The 17,572-nt window shown below is 46.0% G+C and overlaps 1 protein-coding gene across 4 annotated transcripts in view; it reads left to right on the top strand.

Annotated features, from left to right (window-relative positions):
• Nucleotides 1-657: 657 nt before the first annotated feature.
• Nucleotides 658-17,572, top strand: part of LOC106612419 (endothelin-converting enzyme 2) — an 82,057-nt gene continuing 65,142 nt past the window's right edge. The window contains exons 1-2 of one of the 4 annotated variants that reach the window (XM_014213525.2): nucleotides 658-960; nucleotides 1,063-1,210. In XM_014213525.2, coding sequence (XP_014069000.1) covers nucleotides 1,178-1,210 — 33 coding nt within the window. In that variant the 5' untranslated portion in view covers nucleotides 658-960; nucleotides 1,063-1,177. Of the gene's footprint in view, nucleotides 961-1,062; nucleotides 1,220-11,725; nucleotides 11,862-12,146; nucleotides 12,283-17,572 lie in introns of those variants that run through there. The other 3 variants (XM_045724308.1, XM_014213526.2, XM_045724309.1) reach the window with 3 other exon arrangements.

Below are 17,572 nucleotides of genomic sequence, written 5' to 3'. Positions count from 1 at the left end.
TTCTTCATGCTCCTGTGTAGAACAACTTGTCAGGTGGTGCATTGGAGACTGATGTGTTCCAGTCCTGTCTTTTCACAATACTATTGCAGGTATGGTTCTATTGTCTAAGAATTAAGATTATACATTCTTTGTATTAAGGACTGGTTATTATTTTATACTATACATTATGGCTTTATGTATGAGTGTGATTGTGAGAGTCTGAGAAAACACTGAGAGAGAAAGAACAACTTGTCAGGTGGTGCATTGGAGACTGATGTGTTCCTGTCCTGTCTTTTCACAATACTATTGCAGCAGATCAACATAAAAGCCTTACAGACAGCCGTGGTGTCGCTCTTCATTTCTTGGTTCTCCTGTGGTGCATAAGATACCAGCTACACACACACACACCTCTGATATATTGTAGCCTACACTAATTGGAGATGTGCAAGTAGGCCGACTTGAGCCCCACTAACTTTTTCTACAGGATGTGTAATCAGGTGCATTTCTGTAAGTATTTAAAATATTAGGGTGAAGTCAGTATTTCTTATCTTGGCACACAGCTGTTGCCCTTCCCCGTGTAGCTTATCTCACCACAGTTCTCTTTCCTAGAATTACCCCTCAGCACCCCAACCCGATGCCTAGCCTACAATAAATGTTTTTGTCTTGGCAACGGAAGGCATGTGTGTGTGAGAGAGAGCGATTTATTGTTTATTTCACTTTTGTTTATTATCTATTTCACTTGCTTTGGCAATGTAAACATATGTTTCCCATGCCAGTAAAGCTCTTCAATTGAAATTTAATTGAGAGAGCGCAAGAGAGAGGAAGGGGTAGAGGGAGGGCGGGGTGTAGTCTGCAGCGTGATTGCGATCTTCCTTCTCGTTCATCCCTGGGTTAGCCGACTGCACGCGTGAAAGGGCTTTTTCTCCCGACGATGGAACATTTTGCTGTAGGCCTATTCTGCTTGCTTTCGAGAGGCACTAGGTAATGTTATGCTCTGGCGGGCACAGTCCATTGCGGTCCTAGAGCAACACGGATAGATATGTGTGAGAAAGGTTTAGTATATGTCCTTTTGTTGTTCCGCAGGATTTGAGAGAGCGGGGGAGAGATGGCTTCGCGATCCAGCCACTGGAATCGTCTACAGCAGTGGTAGAGAGTCTGTCGCGCTCGCCCCGCCGTCGATGTTGCTGTCTGTTGCACGATGAGCGTAGCTCTGCAAGATTTGCGGAACAACGTAAGTCTGGTAATGATCATATTTGATCATCTTCTGAAACATTATGTTACTCTTCTCATAATTTATTAGGAGAGAGAGCCGCGAACTCGCGTACTGTATGTGATCGAAACCCATTGCAATCAATCACCATATTTATTTTATCGGGTTTCTTACAGCTAAAACAATTTAGCAGTCATGATTCGAATATGCCTTGTTTATATTCTGCACATGTTGTAGGCTATGCGGACAATAATGCTCGAGCAGATTCCCAGGTAGGCTTTGGTCCTCATCATATCCATCATAAAATACGGTGTTCGGTGCTCACAGCACATGATGGAATTAGTGCGCTTGCTCTTTCCATACAAACGTCGGTATTTTTTCATAACTTATCAAAATGATTTCATAAGAGAAGGTGCAGCCTCAGACACTCATGCTTTTTTCCAGCATAGGACTGCATGTTATTACATTTAATAATTTGATTGTATTTATTTGAAGTTGTTAGAGAGACATTGCATAGTCCATGGCCCATGGGCTGACACTACCAGTAAATAGTCATAGAACGGTTGAGGTTTTATTCAGTGTCATCTTGGTGTGGGGCCCTAGGCTTGATCAAACATTGATGGTGTTGGCTACCTCTGGCTACTTTATTTAGCCTAGATGAATTGTATTGTGGGCTATTGTAACAGAGGTGTTTCAGAACCACACTTGCATGGGCTTTAGTTCTGCAGGCTCACACAGTTGTGGAGCTTAGGAGACCCTCGGTCGGTTGCACTAGCTTATAACTAACCTAGGCCTGACTTGTTTATTTTGAACTTCTCCATTTTGCTTTTTCATTTGTGCTTGGTTTTGAATATAATGTATAGCCTTTTTGTCTCGCTACTGGGTCTTCCTTCAGGGCTTGTATTTTGTTGACTGGGTGTGCCTTGCCCAGACACTGTTGCCTATGTAGGCGTAAGGACATGATATGGAACTAGAGTAAAGCCATGTAGGCCGTCATTGTAAATAAGAATTTGTTCTTAACTGACTTGCCTAGTTAAATAAATAATATGTATTCTACCATGATAACCAACACACAGCTGTTGACCGGTAACACAGGATAGGGTATGTAGAGATTCCAGTCTGACAGGCTGTACCTGTTGTTGGTGATGTTGCATTGTGTCGTCACCTAAATATTATCGATGTAAAAATGCAAAAAATTAGCATCTGTTCAGTATTGAAACAGTATTATGATAACAAAGTGAACCGTGAAATGTGTGTTGTGATCCAACAGATAAGGCTATCTACAGTGAGGGGAAAAAAGTATTTGATCCCCTGCTGATTTTGTACATTTGCCCACTGAAAAAGAAATGATCAGTCTATAATTTTAATGGTAGGTTTATTTGAACAGTGAGAGACAGAATAACCACAAAAAAAATCCTGAAAACGCATGTCAAAGATGTTATAAATTGATTTGCATTTTAATGAGGGAAATAAGTATATTACCCCCTCTCAATCAGAAAGATTTCTGGCTCCCAGGTGTCTTTTATACAGGTAATGAGCTGAGATTAGGAGCACACTCTTAAAGAGAGTGCTCCTAACCGCAGCTTGTTACCTGTAAAAAAGACACCTGTCCATAGAAGCAATCAATCAATCAGATTCCAAACTCTCCACCAAGACCAAAGAGCTCTCCAAGGATGTCAGGGACAAGATTGTAGACCTACACAAGGCTGGAATGGGCTACAATACCATCGCCAAGTAGCTTGACAACAGTTGGTGCGATTATTCGCAAATGGAAGAAACACAAAAGAACTGTCAATCTCCCTCGGCCTGTGGCTCCATGCAAGATCTCACCTCGTGGAGTTGCAATGATCATGAGAACGGTGAGGAATCAGCCCAGAACTACACGGGAGGATCTTGTCAATGATCTCAAGGCAGCTGGGACCATAGTCACCAAGAAAACAATTGGTAACACACTACGCCGTGAAGGACTGAAATCCTGCAGCGCCCGCAAGGTCCCCCTGCTCAAGAAAGCACATATCCATGCCCGTCTGAAGTTTGCCAATGAACATCTGAATGATTCAGAGGACAACTGGGTGAAAGTGTTGTGGCCAGATGAGACCAAAATGGAGCTCTTTGGCATCAACTCAACTCGCCGTGTTTGGAGGAGGAGTAATGCTGCCTATGACCCCAAGAACACCATCCCCACCGTCAAACATGGAGGTGGAAACATTATGCTTTGGGGGTGTTTTTCTGCTAAGGGGACAGGACAACTTCACCGCATCAAAGGGACGATGGACGGGTCCATGTACCGTCAAATCTTGGGTGAGAACCTCCTTCCCTCAGCCAGGGCATTGAAAATGGGTAGTGGATGGGTATTCCAGCATGACAATGACCCAAAACACACGGCCAAGGCAACAAAGGAGTGGCTCAAGAAGAAGCACATTAAGGTCCTGGAGTGGCCTAGCCAGTCTCCAGACCTTAATCCCATAGAAAATCTGTGGAGGGAGCTGAAGGTTTGAGTTGCCAAACGTCTGCCTCAACCTTAACGACTTGGAGAAGATCTGCAAAGAGGAGTGTGACAAAATCCGTCCTGAGATGTGTGCAAACCTGGTGGCCTACTACAAGAAACGTCTGACCTCTGTGATTGCCAACAACGGTTTTGCCACCAAGTACTAAGTCATGTTTTGCAGAGGGGTCAAATACTTATTTCCCTCATTAAAATGCAAATCAATTTATAAAATTCTTGACATGCGTTTTTCTGGATTTTTTTCTTATTCTGTCTCTCACTGTTCAAATACACCTACCGTTAAAATTATAGAGTGATAATTTCTTTGTAAGTGGGCAAACGTTCAAAATCAGCAGGGGATCAAATAGTTTTTTCCCTCACTGTAGGTAAAATATGGGCTGGATAGGGCATGTGTGTGTGTTTGTTTGTTTGTTTGTCTGTCTGTCTGTTTACCATCAAACTGAGAACAGGTAAAGTAGGCCTACTCTATGGGCTCGGTATGGAGGCATATGGCTCTTTATAGGCCTGTCTGTAATGTAGGCCTAAGGAGCTGGAAGAGCGGTCCACGACCACTGTCCAATATGCTGTGAATCAATTAGTGCCCTGTAGTCCCCGGGGGCATTTCTGAATATCTTCATTATCTCTCTAATGAACATCATTAATAACACAATCTGTGCACTGGGTCACAGTCGAGCAGGCTGTCACTCGCTAGACACAGCGTGCACTAACTCAAAATTAGCTGAAAACTGTTACGAGGACTCTACTGTTCCCAGTACCTGTGTTAAGAAGACCAATGGTATTTACACTGCCTCAAAGGGCTGATCTTATCACACTTTAGAATGTAGGACATCAAAGCACCTCAGGTCTGTCCCGCATAGTAACATGCAGAGACATGCACACGTGTGTGTATGTCATGATATGCTTACTCGCACAGGAGTGAGTAACATACGTTAACATACACTGAACAAAAATATAAACACAACATATAAAGTATTTCATGAGCTGAAATAAAAGATCCCAGAAGTTTTCCATAAACACATAAAGCTTATTTCTCTAAAACAATGTGCACAAATTTGTTTACATCCTTGTTAGTGAGCATTTCCCCTTTGCCAAGATAATGCATCCACCTGACAGGTGTGGCATATCAATAAGCTGATTAAACATGATCATTACACAGGTGCATCTTGTGCTGTGGACAATAAAAGGCCGCCCATAATGTGCAGTTTTGTCAGACAACGCAATACCACAGATGTCTCAAGTTTTGAGGGAGTGTGCAATTGGCATTCTGACTGCAGGAATGTACTCCAGAGCTGTTGCTAGAGAATTTAATGTTAATTTCTCTACCGTAAATTGGCTACAACGTTGTTTTAGAAAATTTGGCAGTACGTCCAACAGGCCTCACAACCACAGAACACGTATAACCACCTCCACATCCGGCTTCTTCACCTGCGGGATTGTCTGAGACCAGCCACCCAGACAGCTGATGAGACTGTCTCAGGGAAGCTCATCTGCGTCCTCACAAGGGTCTTGACCTGATTGCAGTTCGGCGTCATAACCGACTTCAGTGGGCAAATGCTCACCTTCGATGGCCACTGGCAGGCTGGAGAAGTGTGCTCTTTGCGGATGAATAACGGTTTTAGCTGTACTGGGCAGATTGCTGATATCAATGTTGTGAACAGAGTGCCCCATGGTGGGGTTATGGTATGGGCAGGCATAAGCTACGGACAATGACTACAATTGCATTTTATTGATGGCAATTTGAATGCACAGAGATACTGTGACAAGATCCTGAAACCCATTGTAGTGACATTCATCTGCCGCCATCACCTTATGTTTCAGCATGATAATGCACAGCCCCATGTTGTAAGGATCTGTACCCAATTCCTGGAAGCTGAAATTGTCCCAATTCTTCCATGACCTGCATTCTCACCAGACATTGAGCATGTTTGGAATGCTCTGAATTGACGTGTACAATAGTGTTCCAGTTCCCGCCAATGTCCAGCAGTTTCGCACAGCCGTTGAAGAGGAGAGGACAACATTCCACAGCCCACAATCAACAGCCTTATCAACTCTATGTCAAGGAGATGTGTCGCGCTGCATGAGGCAAATGGTGATCACACCAGATACTGACTGATTTTGTAATCCACACCCCTACCTTTTTTGTTAACGTATTTGTGACCAACAGATGCATATCTGTATTTCCAGTCGTGTGAAATCCCTAGATTAGGTCCTAATTTATTTATTTAAATTGACTGATTTCTTTATGAACTGTAACTCAGTAAATTCTTTGAAATTGTTGCATTTATATAACTTATTATAAGGCTTATGATAATATCTCTGTCTAGCAAATTTTCAACTGATTTAATTTAGGATCATTATGATGATGATGATGCTATACTATACATGCTTACAATGTGGAAGAAATGCACCCCAAAAGCATTAAAGGGGACAATCCAAGATTCGAAAAGCAACAAAGCCGGCACCCAAACACTTGTTTTCTTAAACAGCTGAGGGGGCTGGAGAAATGTTAGCACTCTGAAATTCATAGACAGAGGTATAGATGCAAGGACTGACCATCCCTGTCATGAGATCGAGATCAAAATTATAGTTTTTTTTTAACCATGTTTTTGAAGCAAAACGCGTATACATTGTCATACGTTTCTGTGTGGCCTCAGCCTCAAGTAAAGTGTGAGCATTTGCTTTGCTGTGGCCAGTTGAGGGCGTGATGGGGAAAGGCCAAGACTGAGTGATGGCTGGAGAAGGAGGCCCTTGAGTGACCTGAACCCGGGGTTTATCAGGGCTGGGTATCCTGTGTGTGCGTGTGTGTCCTGCCTTAGGGCGGTGGGGTGAGCTCCTTCCTGTCTGAAGCGAGACTCCATCTGTCCTGGCTCCATCGGTAGGGCTGGGGAGGTCAATTCCCTTGTCCTAAATAGCACCCTATTTCCTACAAAGGGCTGGCCAAACGTAGTGCACGATCTAGAGAAAAGGGTGCCATAATTTGAGATTTTACAAAATAATGTAATAACCCTATGCAAGCTCATCATCAAGACTTGCAAAACACTCCCCATTTGTCGCTGACTGTCATCCACTTTAGCATGTATCCTAAAGTGGGTTGGGGTCTGTTTTCTTTTCCTCTGTTTACTGCTTTTTATGTACTCTGACATATTTTAAGGCCTCTTCCTTCTACTTCCCTCTCTTCCTCCATAACATCTCTCCTGGCAAATCTTACTCCTTCCTTGTCATCTGACAACATTTCTCTCTCTCTCTCTCTCTGTCTCTCTGTGTTTTCCTGATCTGGTTGTTTAACATTCTGCCAACTCTGCACTGTAGCACCTGAGATGGACAAGAGAGGAGGGGTGAATAGGCATGAGGGGGTAGTTGTAGGTATGAGCAGGGCCCAAAGTTTTTTTTTATTGACCACATGACCTGACCAGAAACAACTCTGGGCCTCAGTTATACACTATAACCTTAGGCCCCTGTAAGGTCACATGCTCAGGGAAAACTCAGGGCCCCATAGAAATGAGGTTAAGAAGTAAATTTTTTGTGGCCTGCGGTTTGTCTAGGCTAGTGGATAACACCATCGCCTTTTAGCACTTATCTGCTGGTCTACATGGGATGGAATCCTCATCCCACCACAACTTTGTCTCACAAATGTCTCCTCACTTCTTTGTCTATCTACACTATCCTGCCTGTGCAATATAATACCTAAAACATACCTAGGGGGAACACCACTTTTCGCCTATGTGTGTTGTCGTCCAATTTGTATTGTACATGCTACTAAGTATTTCATGTAAGTATATGTTCATACACTACCGTTCAAAAGTTTGGGGTCACCTAGAAATGTCCTTGTTTTTAAAAGAAAATCACTTTTTTTTGTCCATTAAAATGACATCAAATTGATCAGAAATACATTGTAGACATTGTTAATCTTGAAAATGACTATTATAGCTGGAAACGATGATTTTTAATGGAATATCTACATAGGCGTACAGAGGCCCATTATCAGCAACCATCACTCCTGTGTTCCAATGGCACGTTGTGTTAGTTAATCCAAGTTTATAATTTTAAAAGGCTAATTGAGCATTAGAAAATCCTTTTGCAATTATGTTAGCACAGCTGAAAACTGTTGTTTTGATTAAAGAAGCAATAAAACTGGCCTTTAGACAAGTTGAGTATCTGGAGCTTCAGCATTGCTGGCCTTCTAGGCAGAGTTGCAAAGAAAAAGCCATACCTCAGACTGGCCAATAAAAGATTATAAGATGGGCAAAAGAACACAGATAATGGACAGAGGAACTCTGCCAAGAAGGCCAGCATCCCGGAGTCGCCTCTTCACTGTTGACGTTGAGACTGGTGTTTTGCGGGTACTATTTAATGAAGCTGCCAGTTGAGGACTTGTAAGACATCTGTTTCTCAAACTTGACCTCTAATGTACTTGTCCTCTTGCTCAGTTGTGCACCGGGGCCTCCCACTCCTCTTTCTATTCTGGTTAGAGCCAGTTTGCGCTGTATTTCTGATCAATTTGATGTTATTTTAATGGACAACAAAATGTGCTTTTCAAAAACAAGGACATTTCTAAGTGACCCCAAACTTTGAACGGTGGTGTATATACAAAAGTATACCCCTTCAAATTAGTGGATTCCGCTATTTCAGCTATACCAGTTGCTGACAGGTGTATAACATCAAGCACACAGCCATGCAATCTCCATAGACAAACATTGGCAGGAGAATGGCCTTACTGAAGAGCTCAGAAGAGCTCAGCACCATCATATGATGCCACCTTTCCAACTAGTCAGTTAATCAAATTTCTGCCCTGCTAGAGCTGTCCCGGTCAACTGTAAGTGCTGTTATTGTGAAGTGGAAATGTTTAGGCGCAACAATGGCTCAGCCGCAAAGTGATAGGCCACACAAGCTCACAGAATGGGACCGCCGAGTGCTGAAGCGCAAAAAAATTGTCTGTCCTCAATTGCAACACTCACTACTGAGTTCCAAACTGTCTCTGGAATCAACGTCAGCATAATAACTGTTCGTCGGGAGCTTCATGAAATGGGTTTCCATGGATGAGCAGCCGCACACAAGCCTAAGATCACCATGCGCAATGTCAAGCGTTGGCTGGAGTGGTGTAAAGTTTGCCGCCATTCGACTCTGGAGCAGTGGAAACACTTTCTCTGGAGTGATGAATCATGCTTCACCATCTGGCAGTCCGACGGCCGAATCTGGGTTTGGCGGATGCCAAGAGAACCCTACCTGCCCAATGCATAATACCAACTGTAAAGTTTGGTGGAATGGAATAATGATCTGGGGCTGTTTTTCATGGTTCAAGCTAGGCCCCTTAGTTCCAGTGAAGGGAAATCTTAATGCTACAACATGCAATGATGTTCTAGATTATTCTGTGCTTCCAATTTTGTGGCAACAGTTTGGGGAAGGCCCTTTCCTGTTGACAAAGCATGACAATGCCCCCGTGCACAAAGCGAGGTCCATACAGAAATGGTTTGTCTATCGGTGTGGAAGAACTTGACTGGCCTGCACAGAGCCCTGACCTCAACCCCATCAAACACCTTTTGGATGAATTGGAATGCCGACTGAAAGCCAGGCCTAATCGCCCATTATCAGTGCCCGACCTCACTGATGCTCTTGTGGCTGAATGGAAGCACGTCCTCGCAGCAATGTTCCAACATCTAGTGGAAAACCTTCCCAGAAGAGTGGAAGCTGTTATTGCAGCAAAGGGCAGAACAATTCCATATTGATGCCCATGATTTTGTAATGAGATGTTCAACGAGCAGGTGTCCACATACTTTTTGTCATGTAGTGTATCTGCGTAGTTCCCATGAAATCTTGTAGACTTGCGGACTGTGTACAGTGTGTTTGTACAAGACACTTGGAGAATTGAACACGGTCATTGCACTCACACAGTGGTGGAAAAAGTATTCAATTGTCATATTGAGTAAAAGTAAAGATACCTTAACAGAAAATGACTCACGTAAAATACTATTTGAGTAAAAACCTTAAAAGTATCTGGTTTTAAATGTACTTAAATGCAGTGGTGGAAAAAGTACTCAATTGTCATACTTGAGTAAAAGTAAATGCTATACATCAAATTCCTTATATTAAGCAAACCAGACAGCACCATTTTTTTTTATTTCATATGTTTTACGGACAGACGGGCACCCTCCAACACTCAGACATAATTTGCGAACACAGTACCCCCCCCCCCACCCCCCCACCAAAACTACTTAAGTAGTATTTTTATGAAGTACTTTACACCACTGTAAAGGGGCACGAGGGCCACATGTCCTATTAAAGGAGCCAAACAACGGGGGAAATCCTTGACATTTTCTTTTTCTTATCCGGAATATTCTTCTGATGTCCTCCACTTTCTGTCTTTCTTTCGCTCTTTCCTCCAGCCTTCTCTCCTTCCTCCCTGTCATCTTCCCTCCTTCCTCTCTGTAGAGGATAGAGAGGCAAGAGAAAGAGGAGTAACCTTGATGCCTAGATCAGTGACGTCATCCTCTCTCCATTCGGAGGACTCTACTGTCTCCCTCCCTCTCCCCGTCTGCCCCTCCCTCTCTTAAACTCTCTCACTCTGCTGTTCTCTTTAATTGATGACGCACTGAAGGGGACACGTAGGGGTCAGGGGAGGAGAGAAACAGGAGAGAGAGATTAACAGAGAGAGCGTGTATTTTTTCAGTGTACACACTAACAAACAGAGGAATGACATCTGTAATGTGTGTTTGTTGGACTGAGACGGAAAGAGGGAAATGTGTACGTTTGTTTGAGCTTGTGTCTCTGTGTGTGCATGCGTGCATCCATGTGTGCATACGCACAAAATTCGTCAGCCTTTTACAGATGCACATCAATTAAAGCATGATAAGCTTAGTGTTTCAACAATACTGGAGTAGTGTTGCTTATTTAAGATTTACATAAGAGTTATGGCAGCCTCCCTGGTTTTGTTTGTTGTGCTTGTTCATTTACAGCGCTCGTAGTGTGCTCAAGTGGCTAGCTTAATTAGGGCAGCATTTTGTTCTCAGCAGAGAAGAGAATATCCTTTCTGTGCGCGAACAACAACAGTCATGCAGGCTCTGGCTAAAAGTAGTGCATTATATATGGAATAGCGTTCCATTTGGAATGCAACCTCTCTGTGGTGGCTGACTGTAACCAGCGAGGGGAGGGGGCGGAGGACGCCCTCTATTGGTAGAGGTATGGAAATGCAAGATGACTGGCCACTGAATAGATGAATGACTTGGTACACTCTTAGAAAAAAGGGTTCCTAAAGGGTTCTTCGGCTGTTCACATAGGAAAACCCTTTTTGGTTCCAGGCAGAACCCTTATGGGTTCCATGTAGAACCAAAGAAATGGGATCTACATGGAACCAAAAATAGTTTTTCTATGTGGATAGTCGAAGAACCGTTTTAGGTTCTAAATAGCACTGTTTTTTTCTAAGAGTGTTGTGCTCCATGAATGAATGGGCGTGTTATTATTGTCAGTACAGATACCAAATCTAGGTTTAATATACTCCACAATTTGTAAAATGATTGCAAGAACAGGAAAACTCTGACGAAAAGATGAAATAGCCTTTCTCTTGCCAGGCTTGTATGTATGTGTCTGTGTTTTGCTCTCTCTACCTGTCTCTCTCTCACTCTTGGAACTTTCTGTTATTTTTTTGTATAATAATGCACACAGAAGCAAGCTTTCCAAAGAAAATGGACCCCCTCCCTTTCCCCTCTATGGGCTAAAATGACCCATCCAGCTTTCTCTACTTCACTTCTCTATCTCATCGTCAATGCTTGTTATGTGTAATTCCCCTTTTCTTACACTTTTTCCTCTCCTTTTCTAAGAAGTATATCAATCCAGTTATATTCATCTCACACTGTCAATCCCTATCCCTTCTTTCTTTCTTTGTTTGTCCTCCCCACCCCCATCTCCTTAGCAGAATCCCACCTCTCCTCCTTCATTTTCTCCCTCTCTGTTTTTAATTCGCTCTGTCTCGCTCTTGCGGTCTGTCTGCTTTCTCTTACGCTGTAACTCGCCCTCTTTCACTCCCACTATCTTCCTCCTACCCTCCCTCACTCTTCAATTGCTTTGTGCTCAGTGTTTATAGTCATTCACTAACTCTGCATAGAGAGTGAGAGAGAAAGAGAGGGGGAGAGAGAGAACAAGTGTAAGGACTAACTCTTGAATACTTTATTAAAGGTAAGTAAAGCGGAAATGTTCTCATTTATCCCTCCATCTCTTTCTTTTTCTCTCTCCTTCTATCTCCCTACTTCTTTCGTATGATTGTTCTAACCTGAGAGAATAAGCTTATTGCCCTTAAACCAGCTGTTGACAGCTGTGCTGCGCCATGCCGGGGTGTGTGTTAGGCTGTTGCTAGGGGCAATAAAAAGTGTGTGTTTGTGTGGGAGGGAGTTGTTGTGACTCTTTGGCTTGGACTCATTTTCAGAGAGAAGAGAGAAAGGTCACGAATTGAAGAAAAGAGGAAAGGGAGATTGCTGAACCCTGACTTCCGTTTCTGTGTCGCTAGTGAGCAGCATTCGGTGTGTGTGTGTGTGTGTGAGCAGCGCTCTGCCCTCCAGTCCAGGACGCAGTGGGCTGATAGATAAAGGGGTTTGAAAAGGTACAGGACATAGATCCTCACACACGCACGCACACACATGCACGTGCACACACACATGCATATATGCACATCTACACAGAAAAACACACTACCATTTGAGGGTCCAGTGTGAGTGTCTGTGAAGGTCAAAGACTGAAGTGGTGAGAGAGGGACAGGGAGTGTGTTAGCTCTGAGATGTAAGCAAAGAGAGGGACATTATTTACTTAGTGCTTCTAAGGACAAAATCGGCCCACATCTGGCTGCACTCATTAGTGTGTGTATATATATATATATTTATGCTGGTGATGCAAGGGACAGATGTGTTATAGGTGAAATTGTTTCGTGCTTATGTTTGTTGCAATATAACTGTTTACACTAAAATATTGACATAACCATCAACTTGAAGTTGGGGCAAGAAATAATCGATCCTAAAGTTTAAGACAGATCCTAAAGCATTGGTGTTTATTTATGTTAGAGAGTTCCTCTTTTGTGCGGCTTTGTTTCTGACTGATGTCTTTGCCGTTCTCACTATTGACTTTAAACGTCATTTTTAGATAAGCTGAAAGAGACATTTTTGGCATTTTGTCATTGTTACAGATCCTATATCAGAGGTAAAAGGTCAGTTTCCTGACAGTGTTTCTAATTCAATGACCCTGCCTGTTTCCCCTAGGTAAAGATCAGCAACCGTTCAGATGTTCCCAGGGTGCAGTGTGTGTTTGGTTTGTTATCTCACTGTAGCAGAGGCTAGTGTGTGTGTTTACCTATACTTGTGGAGACCAGAAGTCCCCACAAGAATAGTGACAAAAATACTAATTGGACCAGCTGTGGACATTTTGTTAGTCACCACAAGGTCAAATGCTATTTATTAGGGTTAAGTTTAGAATTACAGTACCAGTCAAACGTTTGGACACACCTACACGTTGGGCTCCTGAGTGGCGCAGCGGTCTAAGGCACTATATTTATAGTGCTTGAGACGTCACTACAGAAACCCTGGTTTGATTCTAGGCTGTATCACAACTGGCCGTGATTAGAAGTCCCATATGGCGGCACACGATTGGCCCAGCGTCATCTGGGTTTGGATGGTGTAGGCTGTCATTGTAAATAAGAATTTGTTCTTAACTGACTTGCCTAGTTAAATAAAGGTTACAATTTAAAAATAAATAAATAGTGAAGACATCAAAACTATGAAATAACACATATGGAATAATGTAGTAACAAAAATGTGTTAAACATAAAAATCTATTTTATATTTGTCACGTCCTGGCCAGTATATAAGGTTAATTGTTTTGTAGTTTGGTCAGGGCGTGGCAGGGGGTATTTGTTTTCTGTGGTTCGGGGTGGTGTGTTTTGTGTAAAGGGTGTTTTATTTAGTAATTCCGGGTTTTGGTTTATGTTTAGTAATTCTACGGTTAGTCTAGGTTGTGTGTTTCTATGTTTGGTTGATTGGGGTTGGGACTCTCAGTTGAAGGCAGGTGTTGTCTATCTGCCTTTGATTGAGAGTTCCATATATTAGGGTGTGTTTGTATGTGTGATTTGTGGGTGATTATTCTGTGTATAGCCTTGTGCCTTACCAGACTGTTTATTTGTCGAGTGTTCGTTTTTTGTGTTTTGTATGTTCGGTTTTGAAGATAATTAAAAATCAAGATGAGCATTCACGTACCTGCTGCGTTTTGGTCCCCATTTCTACCGACAACAACTGTGACAGAATCACCCACCACCAAAGGACCAAGCAGCAGAGGAAGGAGCAGACGGAGTTCGAGTTGGACTGGCGGGAGAAGTGGACTTGGGAGGAAGTTCTGGACGGGGCCGGACCCTGGCATCAGGCTGGGGATTATCGACGCCCGCAGTGGGAAATTGAGGCAGACAAGGCAGAGAGGCGGTGGTACGAGGCAAAGTACGCGCTGAAGGAGAAGCACGAGAGGCACCCCAAGAAAATTTTTGGGGGGGCACACGGGTAGTTTGGCTAGGCGTAAGAAGAGCCGGAAGCCAGCTACTCGTGGTTATATGGAGGAGCGTATGGGGTGGAGAGCGCTATGTTTCGCTGAGGAGCGCACTATCTCACCCATACGCACGCACAGTCCGGTGCGCGTTATTCCAGCCCCTCGCAGGTGCCGTGCTAGAGCGGGCATCCAGCCTGGTAGGAGGATGCCTGCGCAGCGCATCTGGTCGCCGGTGCGCCTCCGAGGACCAGGCTACCCAACTCCCGCTCTACGCACGGCTACCAGCAGGCCCCTGCACAGCCCAGTCTGCCCTGTACGAGCACCCCGCTCGTACAGGGCTACTAGTTCCATCCAGCCAAGGCGGGTTGTGCAGGAGGTAAGATCTAGACCGGCTGTGCGCCTCCATAGCCCTGGGTTTCCAGCTCCTGTCTCTCGTGCGGACCCGGAAGTGCGTCAACCCAGTCCGACTCGTCCTGTTCCCGCTCCCCGCACTAGCCTGGAGGTGCGTGTACATAATCTGGTAAGCCCAGTACCAGCACCACGCACCAGGCTACAAGTGCGTCAACCCAGCCTCGCCAGTCAACAGTCTTCATCAGAGCTGCCCGCCAGTCAACAGTCTTCATCAGAGCTGCCCGCCAGTCAACAGTCTTCATCAGAGCTGCCCGCCAGTCAACAGTCATCGTCAGAGCTGCCCGCCAGTCAACAGTCATCGTCAGAGCTGCCCGCCAGTCAACAGTCATCGTCAGAGCTGCCCGCCAGTCAACAGTCATCGTCAGAGCTGCCCGCCAGTCAACAGTCATCGTCAGAGCTGCCCGCCAGTCAACAGTCATCGTCAGAGCTGCCCGCCAGTCAACAGTCATCGTCAGAGCTGCCCGCCAGTCAACAGTCATCGTCAGAGCTGCCCGCCAGTCAACAGTCGTCAGAGCTGCCCGCCAGTCAACAGTCGTCAGAGCTACCCGCCAGTCAACAGTCGTCAGAGCTGCCCGCCAGTCAACAGTCGTCAGACTGCGCTGAACTGCCGGAGTGGCCAGACTGCGCTGAACTGCCGGAGTGGCCAGACTGCGCTGAACTGCCGGAGTGGCCAGACTGCGCTGAACTGCCGGAGTGGCCAGACTGCGCTGAACTGCCGGAGTGGCCAGACTGCGCTGAACTGCCGGAGTGGCCAGACTGCGCTGAACTGCCGGAGTGGCCAGACTGCGCTGAACTGCCGGAGTGGCCAGACTGCGCTGAACTGCCGGAGTGGCCAGACTGCGCTGAACTGCCGGAGTGGCCAGACTGCGCTGAACTGCCGGAGTGGCCAGACTGCGCTGAACTGCCGGAGTGGCCAGACTGCGCTGAACTGCCGGAGTGGCCAGACTGCGCTGAACTGCCGGAGTGGCCAGACTGCGCTGAACTGCCGGAGTGGCCAGACTGCGCTGAACTGCCGGAGTGGCCAGACTGCGCTGAACTGCCGGAGTGGCCAGACTGCGCTGAACTGCCGGAGTGGCCAGACTGCGCTGAACTGCCGGAGTGGCCAGACTGCGCTGAACTGCCGGAGTGGCCAGACTGCGCTGAACTGCCGGAGTGGCCAGACTGCGCTGAACTGCCGGAGTGGCCAGACTGCGCTGAACTGCCGGAGTGGCCAGACTGCGCTGAACTGCCGGAGTGGCCAGACTGCGCTGAACTGCCGGAGTGGCCAGACTGCGCTGAACTGCCGGAGTGGCCAGACTGCGCTGAACTGCCGGAGTGGCCAGACTGCGCTGAACTGCCGGAGTGGCCAGACTCCGCTGAACTGCCGGAGTGGCCAGACTCCGCTGAACTGCCGGAGTGGCCAGACTGCGCTGAACTGCCGGAGTGGCCAGACTGCGCTGAACTGCCGGAGTGGCCAGACTGCGCTGAACTGCCGGAGTGGCCAGACTGCGCTGAACTGCCGGAGTGGCCAGACTGCCCTGAACTGCCGGAGTGGCCAGACTGCCCTGAACTGCCGGAGTGGCCAGACTGCCCTGAACTGCCGGAGTGGCCAGACTGCCCTGAACTGCCGGAGTGGCCAGACTGCCCTGAACTGCCGGAGTGGCCAGACTGCCCTGAACTGCCGGAGTGGCCAGACTGCCCTGAACTGCCGGAGTGGCCAGACTGCCCTGAACTGCCGGAGTGGCCAGACTGCCCTGAACTGCCGGAGTGGCCAGACTGCCCAGACTGTCCCGAATTGCCAGACTGCCCAGACTGTCCCGAATTGCCAGACTGCCCAGACTGTCCCGAATTGCCAGACTGCCCCGACTGCCCCCCGGCGAAGCCAGAGTGGCCCGACTGCCCCCCGGCGAAGCCAGAGTGGCCCGACAGCCTGGAACGGCCGGAGCCAGAGCCACCTCCAGAAATAGGTGGGTTGGGGAGGGGGGGTGTAGCACAGTGCCGTCGTTGACGGCAGCCACCCTCCCTTCCCTCCCTTTAGAAAAGGGGACTTTTGTTGGTGTTGCTTGGGGTTATTTTTTGTTAAGGTGCTTCTGGGGTAGCACCTTTAAGGGGGGGGTACTGTCACGTCCTGGCCAGTATATAAGGTTAATTGTTTTGTAGTTTGGTCAGGGCGTGGCAGGGGGTATTTGTTTTCTGTGGTTCGGGGTGGTGTGTTTTGTGTAAAGGGTGTTTTATTTAGTAATTCCGGGTTTTGGTTTATGTTTAGTAATTCTACGGTTAGTCTAGGTTGTGTGTTTCTATGTTTGGTTGATTGGGGTTGGGACTCTCAGTTGAAGGCAGGTGTTGTCTATCTGCCTTTGATTGAGAGTTCCATATATTAGGGTGTGTTTGTATGTGTGATTTGTGGGTGATTATTCTGTGTATAGCCTTGTGCCTTACCAGACTGTTTATTTGTCGAGTGTTCGTTTTTTGTGTTTTGTATGTTCGGTTTTGAAGATAATTAAAAATCAAGATGAGCATTCACGTACCTGCTGCGTTTTGGTCCTCATTCACCGACAACAGCCGTGACAATATTTGAGATTCTTCGAAGTAGCCAACCTTTGCCTTGATGACAGCTTTGCACACTCTTATTCGACATAGTAGAAAAACCCTTGAATTAGTAGGTGTGTCCAAACTTTTGACTGGTACTGTAGGGTTAGGAGCTAGGGTTAATTTTAGGGTTAGGTTTAGGATTAGGATTAAGGTTAGGTTTTCAGGTTAACGTTAAGGTTAGGACAAGGGTACGGGTTAGGGTTATGGAAAAATAGGTTTTTGAATAGGGCTGAATTGTGTGTCCCCACAAGGTTAGTTGGTCAAGACTTTGTGTGTGTGTGCATGCGCTGTGACCCCAGAGACCTAGGGTTGCATCCTAAATTACTCCCTAGTAGTGTGCGTCAAAAGTAGTGTACTATATAGGGGATAGGGTGCCATTTGGGACGCAT

Source organism: Salmo salar, chromosome ssa09 (genome assembly GCF_905237065.1).
Source record: "Salmo salar chromosome ssa09, Ssal_v3.1, whole genome shotgun sequence".
In the NCBI taxonomy this organism is placed as follows: Eukaryota; Metazoa; Chordata; class Actinopteri; order Salmoniformes; family Salmonidae; genus Salmo; species Salmo salar.
This window is presented reverse-complemented; position numbering and strand designations above follow the sequence as displayed.